The sequence below is a fragment of the Euprymna scolopes genome, chromosome 32 (assembly GCF_053919585.1).
Source record: "Euprymna scolopes isolate OS-2025 chromosome 32, ASM5391958v1, whole genome shotgun sequence".
Lineage (NCBI taxonomy): Eukaryota > Metazoa > Mollusca > Cephalopoda > Sepiida > Sepiolidae > Euprymna > Euprymna scolopes.
This window is the reverse complement of record NC_136513.1, coordinates 99516198-99537154: the sequence shown is the minus strand read 5'-3', so window position 1 is coordinate 99537154 and position 20957 is coordinate 99516198. Positions and strand designations below refer to the sequence as shown.

The 20957-nt window shown below is 33.0% G+C and overlaps 1 protein-coding gene across 1 annotated transcript in view; it reads left to right on the top strand.

Moving 5' to 3' along the window:
* The first annotated feature begins 4169 nt into the window (after positions 1–4169).
* Positions 4170–20957, top strand: part of LOC145256533 (uncharacterized) — a 54117-nt gene continuing 37329 nt past the window's right edge. The window contains exons 1-5 of the mRNA XM_080115559.1: positions 4170–4594; positions 5314–5387; positions 6636–6750; positions 13059–13171; positions 15204–15354. Coding sequence (XP_079971685.1) covers positions 4480–4594; positions 5314–5387; positions 6636–6750; positions 13059–13171; positions 15204–15354 — 568 coding nt within the window. The 5' untranslated portion in view covers positions 4170–4479. The remainder of the gene's footprint in view (positions 4595–5313; positions 5388–6635; positions 6751–13058; positions 13172–15203; positions 15355–20957) is intronic.

The following is a 20957-nucleotide window of genomic DNA, read 5'->3' as shown; positions in this document are numbered from 1 at the left end:
TGAATATTAGAGCACAGAATTTCATTATTTTCAGAAGTAAAACAAGGTCAGAAATAAATCATCGGTACCACCAGTTTCACACCACATATAGGTGGACAAGTTTATGCTCGAGACGTATTAGATACTATGCAGCCCCTTTTTATATTTTATGCCGGGTATGGTGATCGCACGTTTTTATTTTATTCGTATTATTAGTTTGACAATTATTTTATTTATTTGTTTATATATTATTTTCTTTATTTACATGAAATAATCATTTATTATTTTTGCATGAACTTATTTATTTGTTTTAGTTTTTTGCGAATATCTGTTTGACGTGCCCGAATTTTCGCAACAAATCTTTACTAAATTTTAGTCAATCATTTTTACTTCGTCGATTCATCATATCTTTGTCGTTGCGTTAACATGTTGTCTATGATTAGTTTATTCTACTATTTTTCTTTTACGCTATATTAAACTGCCAGAATTTGAGTATTCATGTTGGAGTCACATTTTAAAACATATCTTGTCTGTGATAAGTTTGTTAGATTCTTCATTTATATTTTGAAAAAATCCAATTATACCCAATTTTACGATAATTTTGTTGGTTTTGTGTTTTTATAATTTTTCAATCAATTTGATGAATTTGTGTGCCTTTTTTATTAATTATCTACAAAATTACCCGTCGTTTACTATGTTCTAAAATACCCTTTAAAATGGCCTCTAATTTATGATAGTATGAAAGTTTATTAAAGATGATAGGCATTTAGAGGGATAGATTTAGATTTTGTGGTTTCGAAATCAAAGCAGAGGATGATGGGAAGAAAAGTAAAATGTTGCGGAATTATATTCTTTTGATATTAACTTCGTTTCGTAGCTGCGAGTGACCAAGACAACCATGTTTTTAGAAACACAGAACATTATCCGAATCCATTGACCCATTTCCAGTTTAACAATTGCAAGGAGAATGTAAAACAATGTAAACATATATAATTACATGTGTCAGATTTAAAAGAAAAGTCTTGAAATTATGCTCTCATTTACGAGGACGTTCGTGGGAAATTTTAATTTTAGTGATAAATTTCAATAACCAAAAATTAACAATTCAATGCAAATGCATTTAATGCTTTAAATTAGAAATTATCAAACTGAAAAATATAGAACTATAGACTTGCATAGAATATTGTCAATCCATCAAACAAAACGGATGTATAAGATACACCGAAAATATAAACAATGACTCAAATATATATATGATTCACATATATTTATTCATTTACGACGAAAGACCCTAACCTAGAATTTGTATTGTTAATATCTGTAAAACAATCGCCTTTACCTTCGCTTATTAAATCAATTTGAAAAGTTTTCTACAAAGATTCAGTACACACTCACAATTTTGTTACACTTTTAACAATCCCTTGAGTCAATGTTCACCTATTAGTTTGTTAATTTCTCAGAAAAAAACTGACTTAGATGATGATTATAGCTTTACAATTATATAACTTACATAAACCATTAAAGCATTTATTACTCCCTACTCTAACTGTTTGTGTGAAAATGAATTTTCCTCTAAATGCAAACCAACATCTTGTAGTGTTTATCCCTGTGACTTATTAGGAGACATCGCAAAAGAAAAATATATGGTAAACTGAACTGTTTAAACTTAAAAGATATGTTGGAAAGTATTTAAGGTATGTTATGGATAGACGCATCTTATTGTGGCTTCAAAAACATTCATCATAATTTTCTTGGTATAAAGTCTTGTGCCATTGCATAAATTCGGTGGTGATATGTTGCACAGCAGCATGACCGAAGCACCATTTGACCCTAACGAATTCTTAAAATCAAGTTGATTATTTCGGAATCTTCTACAATCGAGTCTCTGGATTTATAATTATGTTCAGTTCCTGACAACATTTCCACAACTCTATCATTATTTGTAAAATTTAAATTAATGATGGAAAACGTTTTTCATGTTTCTCATAAAGAGGATTTCAAACATGATTGCAAATTATCTGCCTTATTTCCCTTTGGAATAATTGGCCAAGCTTGTTTAAAATCACTTGAAAGCATTACAGTCACGCTTAGCATAAAACAGTTGAAATTATGCAAATCCAGCTATGTTATATTAATAGCTTCTAGGAGACATATTGTAACTTCGTCCCACACGATCAAGGATCATGTAGTTACTGCATGTGCAATAATATGCGACCTGATTATAAATAACTACTGAAAAGGTAAAATGATATATTGATTGAATTTTAATGCATTGATGATGATGATGATGATGATGATGATGATGATGATGATGATGATGATGATCTTCAATCGCTTGCGAAGAAGCGTGACCATTCAAATGTCCAGAAATGTCATTTTGATTTCAACTCTGACGTATCTGCCGCATGTATGACACTTGTGGGGTGATTCAGTGGTAATGGTTCCGACTGCACTGTTTTTTCTAATAGTATTAGCAGGGCTACCTGGCATTGCTCGGGACTGTATAAAACAATGAGAAAACTGAAGTTCATTTTGAACATATCTGTTATTCTTCGGATAGAAGAATTTCGATGTCCATGCAATATTTGCTATCTGGAGCAAAAAAATGAGTAAGATTTTTGTGTGTTTAATTCTTGGATCAAAGTACAGAATGAATTTTAGTGAGTACACTCCAACATTTCTTTTCAAATAGCGCTATTATTTCAAAACGGACCGTATTTGTAGAATCATTTGTTGTTTATTAAATTGTTAAATGAAAGTGCACAATAGTTAAATAAAACATAAACACTCAGAATTACTTGACCAATGTATGTGCTTTTTGGACTGTGCAAATAAATACTCAGAATTCTATAACAATGTATGTGATTTTTAGAATGTGACAAATAAACACTCAAAATTACTTCTACAATATACCTAGTTTCTTGTAATGTGAAAAACATCCATTCATCATTAATATATCAATGTACATGATTTTTAGAATGTGACAAATAAACACTCAAACTTTACTAAGCGTTTATCGGAATTCAATGATGATCAACGGTAAACATAAGATATTCCATAGGTACCGTCGGTTTAAAACCCGATAATATGGAACAGTTTTATTTCCAAGTATCAAGCTCTCTGATCTAATCTGTCTACTGACAGATGGCGTATCATATCAAACCTTCCAAAAATAAAAATATAAAAAGTATGCTCTTATTTCCATGCAAAATATCAAGTGGCTTCCTGCCTTGTTAGAAGAGGCTTTTATACAAGTTCAAGTGATTCCATGTCATTTCTGGAGTTAATTCAAGTGGCTTCATCCTTTGTCTGGAACGATTTTAATAAACTTTAAAGTGGGTCACGCCTTGTCTAAAGCCATTTCCATTAAAATTTTTAAATGGCTTTATGCCTTGTTTGAAGCGAAATTCATAAAAATCCATTGAATTCATGACTTGTCTGTGAAGATTTCTATAAGGCATTTCTTGTGTCCTGATCATCTTTATGGTTTGCTGTTTTGGTCTAGGTTAATATGATTGTGACTTTACAATTAACAAATATAAAAGCCACAAGAGAACACATCATATATCAACCTATCGACTTATATTTTCTCTCTGCTGATCAACGTGCTACGAAGAGTAAAAACGGTTGGAAATTATAGGTTTAACGGTAAGAATTTGATTACATTTGCGTGACGACAAGAATAAATTAACATTAAACTTTAATAACAGTTATGTTCTACTAAAATAATTAATATTATACACCTGCTCGTATTTAAAGATCAATAGCTTTCTTATTAAAACGTCAAGTAGGACTCGTTAAATCTATAACTATAAATAAGTAATAAATAAAAATTATGAAATACATAAATATAAATATATTATTGGATTCAAACATTCAACACTATTCGCTTTTTATTTGATGTAATTCCGACGAACGACATTTCTACTATTTTCCCATACTACAGAATGTTAATAGTCTATTTATTTAAAAGAAAACATATGGACAAACAACGTTTATTGATATATTTTCACGACACTTCATCTTGATGTGTGAAATAAAAAAGTCCACACAAATCGCATCATTAATCATTTATCGAAATGCAAACGCCAATGAAAGAATCGTGCAATCCATGAATATAAATAAATTATTAAAATAAAAAATTCATCTCAGATTCAAATTTATTTAATGTATAATCAATAATAAAACGATTTTTCATAACCCTACCCAGCCGGGTTTGTGCAAATTTGATGATTCGCCACTTTTGTCTAAATTTCCATATAAAAAATCACTGCCTATGCCAATTAAATTATTCCTGGAGTTTAACAAAGTAGAAAGAGAAGTTCACTGTTTCTGTTTTAAAGAAATAAGATTTTTTAAACGGCGTTATTAATCTCTGTTATAATAATAATAATAATAATAATAATAATAATAATAATAATAATAATAATAATAATAATAATAATAATAATAATAATAAGCTTAAAACTTGAAAAAAAAGGCTGATAAAGTAACGACACAATGCTTACTTATATGTTTTTGTGCTGCTTGATTCTCGAAATGTTCGTAATGGTATTTGTATCAACAGACTGTCGAAACTCTCATCTGCAGGCAAAATACTGCAACAGCGATGTTGGTAAGTAAAATACACACGACTCCTTCATATATCTATCCTGGTTTGCTGTTCACACGTCAGTTTGTAATAGTTAACTTAAATAAAATTTTATTGTCAGGCACATCTGATTTCGAATTCTTGCAAACACCTTGATAAAGTGATCTATTCGTTTATGTTGGGCTTTATTGTAAATCGCATTTTTATTGGTCTGTCAGGCTTCTATTTTTAATAATCTTTTCATTAGTCCGCTATGATACAGTTCAGATAATCTTTTCAAATATATATTTAGTCTGTTTGTTGGTCTGTAAATCTCTATTGCTGATATTATTTTCAGTGTTTTCATGCTTTAATTTAAATGTTATTTCTACTTGTGTACAACAATTATGTGTAAATCGTATTTGTATTTTACCTAGTTTGTCCCGTTTTAATCTGATAAATGAGATGTTATTATGATATCTTATTTTACTATTCTATTGTTTTTTACTTTATAATAACAATAACAAACAATTTGAAGGAAGACAATTACAAATTATTAAAATCATCATCAATAAAAAATGATCTTATATAGTAAATAATTCGACGTACTCTTTACAAATGATAGCGCATACGGTTAATATTTGTTAATGTATTTAATTTAAAATCAATCAAAATGCTAATGAAAATTGAAAGAGTCGACAAAATTATATCTACCTGATAAACGCATCAGAAACTAGACTAATTTATATTTTACTTTATTCCAGTGTGTCTTGTAGAACGCCCAGAAACCTTGGGTGACAAAGCTCCATACAACTTTACAATTCATACGATATACAAGGTGAGTAAGTGTCATACGAACAGTTAAATACATATCGATGTGAATTGTGAAAATAAGCCACGTTGCGGTGTGATTTCTTATTAAGATGGTAAGTTCATATCATATTTCATTGCACATATTTTGCACATATGAAATATTTAATTGCACATGATTTGTTCATATGAAATATTTCATTGCACATATTTTGCACATATGAAATATTTCATTGCACATATTTTGCACATATGAAATATTTCATTGCACATATTTTGCACATATGAAATATTTCATTGCACATATTTTGCACATATGAAATATTTCATTGCACATATTTTGTACATATGAAATATTTCATTGCATATATTTTGTACATATGTAATATTTTATTGCACATATTTTGTTCATATGAAATATTTCATTGCACATATTTTGCACATATGAAATATTTTATTGCACATATTTTGTTCATATGAAATATTTCATTGCACATATTTTGCACATATGAAATATTTCATTGCACATATTTTGTACATATGAAATATTTCATTGCACATATTTTGCACATATGAAATATTTTATTGCACATATTTTGTTCATATGAAATATTTCATTGCACATATTTTGTTCATATGAAATATTTCATTGCACATATTTTGCACATATGAAATATTTCATTGCACATATTTTGTTCATATGAAATATTTCATTGCACATATTTTACACATATGAAATATTTCATTGCACATATTTTGCACTTATGAAATATTTTATTGCACATATTTTGTTCATATGAAATATTCCATTGCACATATTTTGTACATATGACATATTTCATTGCACATATTTTGTACATATGGAATATTTCATTGCACATATTTTGCACATATGAAATATTTCATTGCACATATTTTGTACATATGTAATATTTAAAGCCGCAAGGTAATCTAGAGGAGCGTTTCTAAGAAAAAGTGATTTTTTATTAGAAAAGTGTCTTGCACTTAGGTGCCAGAACTCCTCATTGGAGAAGTATTCTTGTAGTTCTATTTGTATTAGGTCTGTACGTTGGGAACGTTGGAGAACAATAAGTTCATCAGAGCACATAACTTTGAACAGTTGGAAAACAATATCAGGGATTAAGCTAAAAATTAGTACATAGTATGGGACCTATTAAATGAGTAACTATATTTAGCGTCATATGTGAGAAAAATTGTTTCTTACGTGTGATCGAATGTCGGCAAAATATAATTGTCCGTTTAATTTTTTTTTTAGGGAAAACTTGGATTGAAGATGATTGCTCAAGGAAGAATAATCAAGGTGGAAACAAATTTGGATATTAAAAACTTGAGTCACGGAATTCTGTCAGAGAGTAATTTGTTCGTTTTTGGTAAATAGAAAAAAAATTATTATTTTATTATCTTCCAAAATATTAAATCTGTCCAGGTAGAAATATCACGAACAATTAAAACTCAGACATAGATATAAAGTTGTTTATTACTTTAATAGGTGAGTGTAACTGTATATTTAATGGATTTATATGTACATTATTGTTTTTTAATGTTTAAATGTATATTTAAAAAAAAAATAATTTTCACCCCAAACAAGGCACATCGCCACTTTGATGTAGGGGGCTACTATCAGAGACATAGGCTACAGGAGTGCTATGCAGTAAGATGTCGGTCACGTTACACTTGAACCTCTGCATGTCAGTACAGTTGGGGAAGCAGGGTCCTGGAAGGAAATTCCAAAGTCTAGCGGTTCTGGGCAAGAAACTTCTGGAGTAGAAGGCTCTCTTACATCTAGGGATCTCTACTGTGAAAGGGTGGGATTTAGTTGTTTGTCGGGTCTGTCGGGGGTATTTACGTCGAGGGAGTACACGTCTTTGCAGTTCGTCAGAGAATTCACCGTTAAAGTACTTGCAGAACAGGCAGAGGGGTGCAACATTTCGTCGCTGGGACAGAGGCTGAAGCTTAGATGACAGTTACGGACCTATCAGCTTGGCGACTCTCTTTTGGACGTTGTCCAGGAGCGAGAGACTAGTAGCAGATGCACAAGCCCGAATATGGCAACAGTACTCCATACATGGGCCAATAGTGGCCTTATAGAGATACAGGATACTTTCGCGCGTTAGTAGCTTTCTAACACGGTAGAGCGAACCTACCTTCTTCGCAGCGGTCCTGGCAATACTCTCAATGTAATTATTCCAACTCATGTTCCTGTGAACGTTAGGCCGAGGAGTTTAAATGATGTACTTTCAGATAAGTAGTCTTTGGCCATTGCTATTGGTGGTAGAGAATGTTTCTTGTAATTATTGAAGGAAACAAGTTTAGTCTTGGCAGCATTGAATGTGACCATCCATTTTTGTACCCATTCCACTACAGTTCGGAGGTCATCCTCTAGTGTTTCTGCTATTCTTTAGATATGTGTTCATTTGTTTTCCTGTCATGTTTTTTATAGAGCGTAGTGTCATCAGCATATATAGCCATCTCACAAAAAATTTTGTCAGGTAGGTGATTTATGAATATCAGAAATAATTAATGTCCAAAGATAGACCCCTGAAACACTCCCGCATTTATATCATATTTTTAGATGTACGACTGTCGAGGACAACCTGGATTTTTCTCTTATCTATGAAGGATTTAATTATGTTAAATATTCTTCCAGTGATACAGTATGATCTGATTTTCCTGAGAAGACCTTCATGCCATACCCTGCCTAAAACCTGAGATATATCTAGAGCTACCGCTCTACCCTCGCCTGCTTTGTCAAGTGAATGATATATACGCTCAAAGATTACAGTTAGGATGTCTGCTATTGAACGGGCTTGCCTAAATCCATATTGTTGGTCAGTCAGAAGTTTAGTATATGTAAGGTGATGGACTAGAGCGTGATTAAGTATGGACTCAAATATTTTGGCAAAAATGGGAGGAGGCTAACAGGGCGGTAATTTACTGGGTCAGTTCTTTCGCAAGAATTCTTGAAAACTGGTACCACAGAAACAGTTTTTCAGCAGGCAGGAAAGCAAGATTCATTAAGGCATTTGTTGTAAAGTTTGAAGAGAACTGGAGCTACGGAGAATTTCTTAATAGCACAGTCGAGTTGAGATCAAGTCCACATGCTTTTGAAGTATCAAGATTTGTTATGATAGCATGGACCTGAGAAGAGGTGATTTTCAGATCGTCTAGTGTGGCGTCTGTCCGCAAAGGAAAGTCAGGGAGGGGGATGTTAGCAGGGTCCAGTGTGGAGTTGGATGGAAACCGACTGGCAAGCATGTTAGCCTTCTCGGTTGCTGAGCAAACAACCTCATGATTGTTTGCCTATCATTTACTACACTGTTGTAGATTTTCCAGAAGTCACGGGTTCCTAATTTATGTGCTTCGATACGTTTTTGGGTTGTTTCAGTAAATTCTCTCTTAGTTGTCGCTATTTCTTTCTTACAGTTACTTCTGGCTTCTATATACTTCTTTCTGTTTGAACTGGACTTATGTCGGTTAAATCTGTTGTATGCATGTTGCCTTTGCGCAATGGCAGCGGCACAAGTATAGGTAAACCATTGGGGACAGTGGGGCTTGCTATAAAATTTCCGCGCGGGAACATGTGCTTCAATTACTGTTTAGAACCATTCAACGGTTTCCTTGGCGCACTATTCAGCAGAAAGTGAAAAGATATTTCGCCATAGAGCGCCTCTGAGGAGATCCCTGATGGCTTCCCAGTCAGCCTTTTTTATAATATCTCGTTGTGTTGAGCAGTGGCTCTTCGGTTTTGGTTCTAGAGTTTATGGCGATTTCAACCATTATCACTGCATTATCGGCGTTCCCGAGTGAGCTGTGGGCATTTGTTAAACAATCATCGGGAACTGTGGTCAGAAACAGATCTAGAAGTGAAGCGTGTTGTTCTGGCTGGTCTGGGAAACCGGGTTGGAAACGTAACCATTTGTGATAGGGAATGATATATAGAGAAGCTATGTGTTGTGATAACAGCTGAGTCTGTGTAAGTAGAAAATCCAAGCCATTTTCTGTGGTGAATATTGAAGTCACCAAATACATGCACTTGTGCGCTAATGTCGAGTAAAAGTGATACTATACTGTCAGAAATTTTGTTTATTAGGGTGCAGTCCTGCGTCGAGGGAGAGCGGTAGAGTAAATGAAAGTAAATAATGGCATAGAGGAGTGTAGGTTAGTCTCACTTAGTGCTAAGATATCCGGGATGTTTGATAGGAGAAATGCTTCAACATCATTTAAATTAGTTCTAAGCTCACGGATGTTCGTAAATTCTAGCCTCAAGGGAGGAGGCCATTTGGTTTTGTTTGAGTTTTGTCATGGTTTTAGTATAATTTTTTATTGTACTGTCATTATTTTTAAGGGTTTCAGTTAAGGGCGCTGAACAAGTGATTATGCAGAATACCAGACGTGCAACACAAGTAGATCCTCAGTTGACCTTCCATCTACTAAGATTGTTGTCTCAGGAAAGCCCACCGGGGATGAGTGCAGGGTCCCTTTCCATGCGCGACATGGCACTACAAATATCCCAATAATATTCAATTGTTGATGGACCAGTCGCTCTAATCGCTACCAAAGAGTTAGGAGTACTGTACTACCAGTCGGCAACAGCAGTCAGGAACTGTCAATTTGGTACCCTCAACCTTTCAGACGATGGTCAACCCAATCTACTTGCACTGGCATTACGGCATTCAAGCACTCCCAAGTGCCCAGTTTAAAGGGATGGGATGTGCCAGAAGTGGGGAAAACGGCGTTCATTGCCCCAGTCAGAAAACAAGATCGGTCACTGAGAGTTTCTGTGGAAGTCCTGTGATTCGACCTCTACACCTGACTAATAGGCAAAGAAGGAGTATGGAAGCCGGGCGATAGACAGTGTCTTTCTACTCCTTAAGCAGTTTAGGTTTGCAGACCGGTAATTTGTTTCAGTCACCAGCTCTAGGAAGGTTGTCATCCACCACTGAAGAGGCCTCTCTCCCCTTAGGTTTAGTTTCAGCGTTTTCATTCTCCATGACGGATGACCTGGGAAGATCTATGGGTCCATCAGCACCGAGAGGGTTTGCCACGCGACTGGGTCCTAATCTATGTCTTAGGAATAGCATAAAGCGTTACAGAATGCTGATTTTACAAATTAACAAAAAAAATGCTGCCCAAGTTCTAGATATTTTCGATGACAGGACGGTTTAGATGTACCTTCAATGTAGATACAAGTGACGTCATTTTTTATGTGAAGTACAATAAAGTACACGTATAATTGGAAGTAAATTATAAGCTATGGCGTATTCAGTATGTATAATTAAGTAAATAAATATATGGGCAAATTGCCAGTAGTTGTGAATATATCGAGCTTGTAGGTATTAAGTATGTTTCCTCTTCTAGTGAGGATATCTTCAGCTTTCGTTTAAAATCAGGGAGTTGTATTTTGCATTACAGAGTATTGGTTCAGTTTCTATTTAATATTGTAAAGCTAAGGAAGAGACAGCAATTACTATGTAATTTAGATATCCGTAAATCTAAGTACAGTCTGTAGCTAGTAAGTATCTACCTGGATAAGAATAAGCAAATACATGCCATAGAGGTAGAAATGTATAGATGTTTAGTAATAATGACTTCCAATCAGTCTGCATGCGAAGGATAAAGGCTGAAAGCTAAGGTCCCCGCCAAGGCGTGTGTAATGTACCAATGTTAGTGGCAGCTTGGGGAATAGAGCTGACTGTTAGCTTAAGCTGACAGAATACGATAAGATTAATTGTTAAAATTTAGGGTGTCAAGTAAAGCTTTGAGAAAAAAAATTCTTTTTTCTTCTTTTTTTTTAATTTTCACACTTTTGTACCAATTGACAGGAGTTTGTAGAAAATGTTTTAAAACAAAAATATATACGTATAAATGAATATATATGGAAAGATTTTGTGTTTACTTTAATTTTTTTACGCAAATATTACGCAAGTATAAATCATGTAGTATATCTGCATGAATATAATTACACGTAATAGTTGACTAAAAATGATCATTCCATAAGAAAACTCAAAAAATTAATAGGGATTTAATTAAAATGAATTTTTAAAAGGATATACAAATTACATGGATCTGTTGCTAGTGAATGCAATTCCACGACCCATATATAAGAAAGTTGTATTTTCTTTTTAAACAAGCCGTACGTGTGTGGTCCCTTTCTGCTGCTGCATATGAGCTGACGCCACAAAAATAGTGAAGAAATGATAAATGTGAGAAATGTGAAGGGAGAACTTTGCCTTCACATTTTCGTCAAGTTTCAGAAAGATGGGGAAACAGTATGGGGTAAAAACAGTCATTTTTTACAATTTGGGGTCAGTTGTGACCCATTTGGAGCTCCTGGGAACGCTAAATGAAAATGGACAAATGGTGCAATTTAATGTTTTAAGACATATATATTTGAATTCAGCACCATGGAAAACTACATACAGATATACATATCGTTATTATTTGTTTTCATTTTCATGTATATATTCATTATTCTGTAGACAATAGACTGTGGATAATGCAAAAATTACAAACAATTAAGAATTTAAAATACGTATGTGTCCTTGAAACTTTTTTAGGTCTAGAAACGGTCGATCACTTTCCGCTAATTATGCGCAACTCATCATACATTCTTAAATGAATAAGGTTTAGGTTTGTTTCTTTTTATCGTCAGTTTTGATGAGATTGTTAACATTTAAGTCCTAAATAGTAGCATCTCATCTTTTTATGAATAAATGTTTCTTTATGAATTAACTAATATATTGCGTAATATGAATTCTCTATTTAACACTGAAAAATGATATTCTATTTGACTGCTTAAATACGATAAGATAATCTTTACTAATTTAAAAATAAACGATAGACACTCTGATGTATTTAGATTCGTAATTAGTTATTTTTAAATTGCGTTAACATATAAAACTAAACCAAAAAGAACTTGTAAAATGATGGCCGTTTGTCCATCTATCCACGCAAGATTATCTTAGCAGATTCGTTATTTTCGTGTTTTTAGAAAACAATAGCCATTATACATATTATTGTTCACTTTTTAAATATTGATTAATTAATCCGATTATTTAACATTAATATATGTTTAAACATAACTTATTTAAAAAAAAATGAATATTTTTTCAGTTAAAAGTAACTTTATTTACTAATTATTTAAAGTTGTTCTTACATATTTGAAATTAAAGGTTATGTAACTCATACATATCTGTAGTTAATATCTCTCCTAGCTTTGTTTATAAAAATAAAAAAGCACCTTTCTTAGTGGTAATTCCTTCTTCATAAACTATTTTAGTACAGGATTGTTTCTCTTAGAGACATTTTGATCAACTCATATTCAAAATTCCTCTCATGATGTTTACTTCAAGTTATTTAAATGGTTTTGTAATCTATAAAATAAGTGATGATGGAAGATAACATTTTCTGTTGAGAAAATAATGTTGTTCTCGCGCCAATATGACTGATAAACAATATCTTGAATTTACATGATATTAGATAAAACATTAAAGTAATTAACGCACACATAAATAAATTACAAGGCATTGAAATTCCTTTTCTAAAATTTAGCAAGATATTTAGCATCGACATGATATTGAATAAAAAATACAAACTCCGTTTAACAAGGAAATCGAGTTAGCACTTCATGGAAAGTACGAGTCTTTAATGATTTTCAATTTAATACATATTTTTTCAGGTAAAATAAAAAATGGAAAAGTTGATGCTCGAAAATTTTATCCGTATAGATGGTTGACAGCGGAGCAGAAAATGGGTTTGACTACAAACTACATGCGTGGTTGTGATTGCATTGTAAGTATCACGTTATCCAATTTCATTGAATGAATTTTCCATAATTCATAATGATAATTGCAATAGTTAATAGTTTTCCAGTCTACATACATTATATTTGTTTTCTGTTTTACCGTTTTAAAAAAATATTGTTTTCCTTAAAGTGAATCAATATCGTCCCAAATAGTAGATACTTATCGATCTGGGATGTTCAATCCTCATCTACTGCGTTACTTAGAATGCATTTTCCAGCATTGTAATCGAACCTATACACAAAGTAAATTATTTTAGTAATATATACACATTAAATGATCTGATATAATTATATAATTATACCTACCTACTCATCTTTGTAATCTAGCGGTTCAGTTGGGCTTTGCTCGAGCCTTATGTACTGTTTATAACTTGCCCTATTTGTGAATCCACTTTATGTAAGATTTCAAATGTTTACACGAAAATTTGTCTGAGTAATTTGGTAGAGACCGCAAAGGAAATTTGTTTCTTACTTGGATCCCAATGTTGAGCCTTTTAACAGTTAATATTTTGGTATACAATCAAAGTAAACAGTTATCTTCATGTCGAGGTTACCTATATCTAAAATTTCAAGTGTTTAGACCCAAAATTGGCGGAGAAATGTGTTAGAATCTGCAAAGGTCAATCCTTTCAATTTTGAAGTTTTGGCAGCCAAATTTTCGCCAATATACTAATAAAAATGCGTGCCGCATGTCTGAGTACGCGGTACATGTAAAATTTAAATGTTTAGACCCAGAATAAGCTGATTATTTTGTTAGACACCGCAGTCATGTTATATACTTATAACTATGTACTGTGAGAATTTTAAATTGGTTGATTTGCCGAGGGTAGGTCGGTAGGGAAGAAAGGAGTGCTGGTAGCTGTGACCAAAACGGCCGGTGGCCCGTTAAGCAAAGAAACTGAGTGCCTATTCTTTACAAGTTAAATAAACATTCCAGTCACGCGTGAATCTCGTTGACCTTAGAGTTGGAGTAGATAAAAGGGGTAGTAGTTGTTGTTGTCTTTTAGTGTCTTTTAGAAAAGTAAACTTCGACCATCGTTACTCATTTGTTACTTTTACAAGGAAAGACTGCCTGTAATCAACGTCGACATGTCGTTGCAAGACTTCAAGCGTCTTTTATCTCCCCACCGTACTCGTCGGCAAGCTAATTTCGACAGTACTCATAGTTATAGTGTATTGAAAAATAAGCAATAACGCATATTTGCAAATAACAGGAACCACTAGAAGATAAAGGACGAAAAATGAAATGCAGTGTCAAAAAGTAACAATAAAACATGTCATTTTTTCGTCCTATTATAAGACTTAACATATCACACTTTATTCCCTATGTTCCTCACCGTTATAGGTATCTGATCAACTTCATCAGCATCATTTCAGAGTAAGATCTTTCGGCTCTTAATCCATCGGACAGATTAAATAGCACTTAACCTAGCCCGAGCGAACGGAGACAAAATACGGGACAACATACACAGAGGTCCCCGCACAGCCGACACATATCCAAAAAGAGGTCTTCCCTGAGCGAATCCTATGATAAGCTGATAGATTCCCCACACATCCTGACGAGATAGTGTACATTATGCATTATTGAGCCGAGTTATCTCGTATCGGCCATTTTCTCGAGTTCTTCGATCACGTGATTTTCAGTAGGAGTATGACTTTTGAATAGGTTTTATTCGGTTATGTTCATAAGTCTTTCCAACGTGTATGGCAGAAAAGTAGAACAAAAACAGGGGCCATTGTATAGCAATCATATATTGTTTTTATTCAATTTTTTGAAAATTATAAATATCTTTAATATGTAAGTAAATGCTATGCTATATACATTTAGAATTATATTTTTATACTAATTCCTTGGATTAAAAATGTAGTATTTACTTTTTATGTGAATGGTTGATATATTAATTATTACAGCTGCTAATGTTTGCTATTCTGAGGGAGGTAATATCTTTTAATAGCTTTGTTTTCTGATAGGTGATATGTCTGGAAAGTGCCGTCGTTGTTTCTTTTTTCTTTTTGCAGAAGAAAATAGACCTCAGTTTTGATGATCAACAATGCGAATATCTATATTCATTTATGATAAAGCAAAATGGAACATGTACCTGGGAAGAAACGAGCGACTTCAATGCATGTAAAGAGTTTCTCAACTGGATAAACACAAACGAGACTGAAGGTTGTTAATTATTATGTTAAATATATTTACTACTTCATAGTTTTTTGGCATACAATTAAAAATGAGATATTCACCCTGGAAAACGGTGAATTTGAGAATTTGAACTAAAATGAGCCTCGTCTTCAGCGGATATTTCAACTAATTTTATAAAATATAAAAATATAACAAAAAAGTAAATGATCTGCCTTATCGTCTTCAATTTATTTCATATATATATATATTTATATAGGGATATATATATATGTGTGTGTGTATGCGTGTGTGTGCGAATATGTATGTATATATATACAGGGTGACCCCCAAAAACAAAAGCTAAATGGAGGCCATCTAGAACATATGCTGTAGAAAGAAGAAAATAGGCAAAAGACCATAGTCTTTTGCTGTGATATTTTTAATATAATAAACAAGTTTTGAGCAAAGTTCTATTTCATTCCGAGAAAACACTAAAAAACAGGGCCTAATTATATTTGGGGCCCGTTTTTTTTTAGTCAGCCTGTATATATGTGTGTGTGCGCGCGTGTGTGTGTGTGCGTGTGTGTGAATGTGGGTGTTTTTGTAGATATTTACAGGAAAAATGTGTACCCATATATATATGCATATATATATATGTGTGTGTGTGTGTAAGCGAAAATTTAGTATATATATATTTTTTTTCTTATTCTATAGTAGTAAAAATATTAATCCCCGCCCTTTTCCCGTCTTATTCCCATATGTTAAAAATTATTTTCGTTTTAATTATTACATTCTATTTTAAATCACATGAAATTTGACCTCCTTGTATTTATTTCTTTGTGACGCTCAATAGCTAAACGGTTTACCTTACAAATTAAGCTTTATATCAGATATATCGGCTTAAGAGAGTTTTGTTACTGACAACTAGCATACAGAAATATATGCATAAATGTGTCGCTACATATTAATGCTTATGTAAAAAAACAAATGAAATTATATCTTGCCTTCTTCGGTATTGAGCACTCTTGTATTAACCTTGTAAAAACTTCATTGGTTACTTTACCTCTAGACAATATTAACATACAATCATGTATATATATATATATATATATATATATATATATATATACATAGTTTTATTTATATGCATATATACACATATATACACACACGCATATATATATACATAATTTTATTTATATGCATATATACACATATATACACACGCATATATATATATATATTCATAAATGATTCAAGTTGCTTATTTGTGTAAGCAGCAGCAGCAGCAGCCTCATGGCACATATGCAAATGGCAAAGCCTTTTACCGACATGAAACCATAGCGGTAAAAGAGAAGGGAAAAAACAATGAAGAGAAAATGAATACATTGCAAAGACTGTAAAAAGCGAGTGTTTTGAAGCAGATCTTCGGCCCTGTAAATTTTCTAAACTACATAGCGGACTAAGAGGCGTTAAAAACTAAACGCAATATTTTATTTTGAAAAGAATTATAAATACATTTATTTTTCAACCTTAAAAGCCGAAACTAATTCATATTAATTATTTTTCATGACTTTCAAATACAAGGACAGATCTGCGTATTAAAATTACTTTATAGACCTACAAAGTCGAATCATATTCATATTAATTCTTTTTTATGACTTAAAAAAAACAACGACGGATCTGCGTATTAAAATTTATTTTTCACCCTGAGAAGTCGAATCTAATTCATATAAATTCTTTTTATGACTTTCAAATACAACGACGGATCGGCGTATTAAAATTAATATTTCAAACTAAAAAGCTGAATCTTATTCATATTAATTATTTTTATGCCTTTAAAAAACAACGACGGATCTGCATACTAAAATTAATTTTTAAACCTAAAAAGCCGAATCTAATTAATATTACTTATTTTTTATGACTTTCAAATTCAACGACGGATATGTGTACTTAAATTAATTTTTCACACTAAAAAGCTGAATCTAGTTCACATTAATTCTTTTTATGACTTTCAAATACAACGACGGATCTGCGTATTATAATTATTCTTTCAACCTAAAAAGCCCAATCTAATTCATATAAATTATTTTTATGGCTTTCAGATTCAACAAGAAATCTGCTTATTAAAATTAACGGTGCAGCAATGCATAGCGTGTAAGTTTTGTATTGAAAAAAAATTAAAGTCAAAATTTTTAAGGAAACTGTATTTGAAAAATCTTATAATATTCCTAACACTACATATTCTAGCCAGGGTCATTAAAAAACTAGATTCCAGTAAAAACTATCCCCTATGGAATTTTAATTACAGGCATAAAAAGTTTCTAGAACAAGAAGTCTTTATACAACGAAATATGTTTAACCGCTATCTTTAAGAGACATGCTTCCCAACAACCTGGAAAACCTCATCAGCTTTCTCGGTATTTTTAAATTCATGCGGTCGGTCTTGTGCCTCTCATTGCATCAATAACTCTGGTGTACGTCATAAGTAAGGTTCTAGAATCCGTGGAAAACACAGAAGTTGTCCAACCTCTGCAAAAACAACTTGTTCCGGCACATGTTATATAGTTTCCTTTTAGCTAGGTCTACATTTGATATGCTAACAGTAATATCTCACAAGATTAATAAATCTTACATCTCGGAGTTATTTTCTAGCGAAACTGTTTTTGAAATATCAAATGTTTTTAAAAGGGAATGGCATAAATGTCTACTACACAAGATCTCCAGCTAAGGAATTAAATAGTTCAACTCTGATAGGTTTATAAATGTTGTGGTTGGTTGGCAGAAATACGAAGTTCATAGTATTTGATTGGCGTCCTTCAGGTAGCATCCTTGATACACCTCTCCCCCCTCGGGGTTCATCCACAATCTCCTTACTCACATTCTTAGACCATTTGTAGACATATATGAAGATGATTCTACCATCTATGTCACCCTCGTCATATTTTTTTATCAGTCCCAGTTGCTTTACTGGAACCGAAGTTTTTGTTTAGCTAGGCAACATCCTGCACAATAATTTGGATGCCGCATAGTGTCTTTTCAGATAAAAGAACATATACGGAGTGTTGACGGCCTTGATTGCATAGGGTAGACTTAACTGCAAAGTTCTTGGCAAAGAGTTTAGCTTTGTTAAGTACTGACGAGATTATCTCAGGTGGATTGATGATAATTGGGGTAGAGCACACTATTCACTTCAGGAACCTGGGAATTCTTTCCCCAAACTAGTGAGACCCAAACCTCTGCTCAGCTACATTGAACTTGACGGGCACACCATACAAATATCTGTCCTTCTTTATTCTCTTTTACAGCGGTTGCTGACAATCCTGACGCAGCTTTATTCTCAGTACATTTATTACGGTGGAAGCAATAGAAAAAGTGATTACTTTAGCACATTCAGAAAAGAACCACGGTTTGCTGCTAGGTTTTGGCTCCTATTTTTTTTTTCTCGTATGTTGCGGTCTATACCTTAATTTTACCATTCTGTAAGGCCTGATACTATAAACGACACGTTCTTTTAAAGCATCTAACTACGAGGTGGATCTGATATAAATGTACAGAAGCTATACTAGTCAGTCATAGAATATCGATATACTGCACGATGGAGAGATATGTCACGGGACTTATTACATTTTGTTTTTATTTTGACTGAGACAACCGAGTAATCAGAAGATCCTAATGAACACAGAACAAAGGATTAACACAGCCCTGGGAAAGTTTTAAAAAAGGTGGCCTCGTGCACAATTCTGATGTCAAGTTTGAGTATCCTTTACTTAAGAACTCATCTAGGGAACTGGTCAATCCAACGCCAGATCCTCTTATGAATAGCAGATCGGGTTTAGTACCTGTAATTTTGGTTCAACCTTTAGGGGGTTGGAATGTAGACCCATGATATTGGAGAAGGAGACAAAGTAGCGGAAGTATATGTTGAAAGTTTATGTTCTGGGTTAAATCCTGCGTTCTTTCTGGCGACTTTTCATGATTTTTTGCAAACATGTCGACAGACTTTAACGTCAGCTTAATTATAAAACATTTACCTCCAGCACCCTTTTAAGTTGAATGGCTATAAAGATAGAAACAAAACCGGAACATTTCCGACATATCAGGCGACAGCCATACGAAACGTCTGCCGACCAGGAATGCATCTTTTTCTTCTCCATTTTCTCAGAAAACAATCATGCATTCTAAATAAGGGACAAATTAAGAGAAATGAGAGTTTAAAAAGTTGCCAATAACACATCCACAACAAAATATTAACAATAATAAGTGTTTTACTTAATATAAGTTCAATTAGCATATTTATGGGAAGGCAGTGTTATATGATTCCTCTTACTTACTGAAATAATGAAAAAAAACACTTATATGGCAAAGTTTAAACATGTAATTATTGCGGCAACTCTGCTGTTTTCCTCGTCTATTGACTTTATTTGAATGGGAATGATATACCCAAGTTGCTAACATATCTGACGTTAGCCGATAATTTAGTATGTCTATTTTAAAAAGGTCTATTAAAGAATAGCATGGACAGTTTTTGTTGAAAGAAAATGCATGAACAGACATTCGTTCAAAATTGGAGGAATTCGTTTATGTTGAGGAAAATAGCTCTCGAATCACAAACACAAAATTTACATTAACAAATTTCAATAATAAATTTTAACATTTTTTTGACGAGTGTAAGGTGTGTGAGAAAGATAAAGGGTTATACGTAAAAGAAAAAAAACAATTAAGTAAATAACTTAATTCATAAAAAAATATTTAACAAAGCTGCTAACCAGAAATTCATTTGGCAAAGTTTACGCATCAGATCTTATGGATACTCGGCTGATTTCCTTGAGTCATTCCTGGCTAGATTTGAATATACATTGTCTTCCTCTTTTGCTAACATATTTGGCGCTCGGCAGCAATTTATTAATATGAATACTTTAAACGTCTTCTAAAGAATAGCGTCAACAGTTTTTTTATTGGAATTTGTGGGCAGATACTAGTTCTAAAATTCGTTTATGTTGAGAAAAATATCACGCGAATGGCAAACTGCAAACTGAAAATAACAAATTGCAATAATAAATTGTTACTGTAGTTCTGTGTTTGTTGGGGAAGGAGGGTATTAGAGGGTGTGAGGGTGTGAGTGTATCGAAAAGTAAAAGAAAAACAACTAGGTAAGTAAATTAGTACATGCAAATAAAAACGAACTTTTTTTCGCTTTGTTTGAATACGCGTGTCACGACACCCGCCCCCCCCCCAAAAAAAAATTGCATGGTAGCTTGATTTCTAAATTAAAAATCGTTTTCAACTCCAAGAAGACTTATGTTTATGACAGATGTAACAAAGTTACAAGAACACCGAATTTTCACCGAAATTAGAGTTCATCATCATGACAAGTGCGAAGTGCCTCGACTAATATCGAACCGATTGTGCGAGACACAGCGACTGGTATGCCCCAAAAGAAATTTATTTTAAAATTCTGTTATCTATTCGGTGATAGCTCAGCCACCTAGAATTTAAATCTCACCAAACGTATGTTTTTCAAGATATATGTTACAATTCTGTAAAATTAATGATATATTGATGTTGCTTCATTTTTATCTTAACTGATAAAACAGAGTGGTCAGAGGATCATAGAGGAGATAGAACGGAACATGAACATAGCTCAGGGA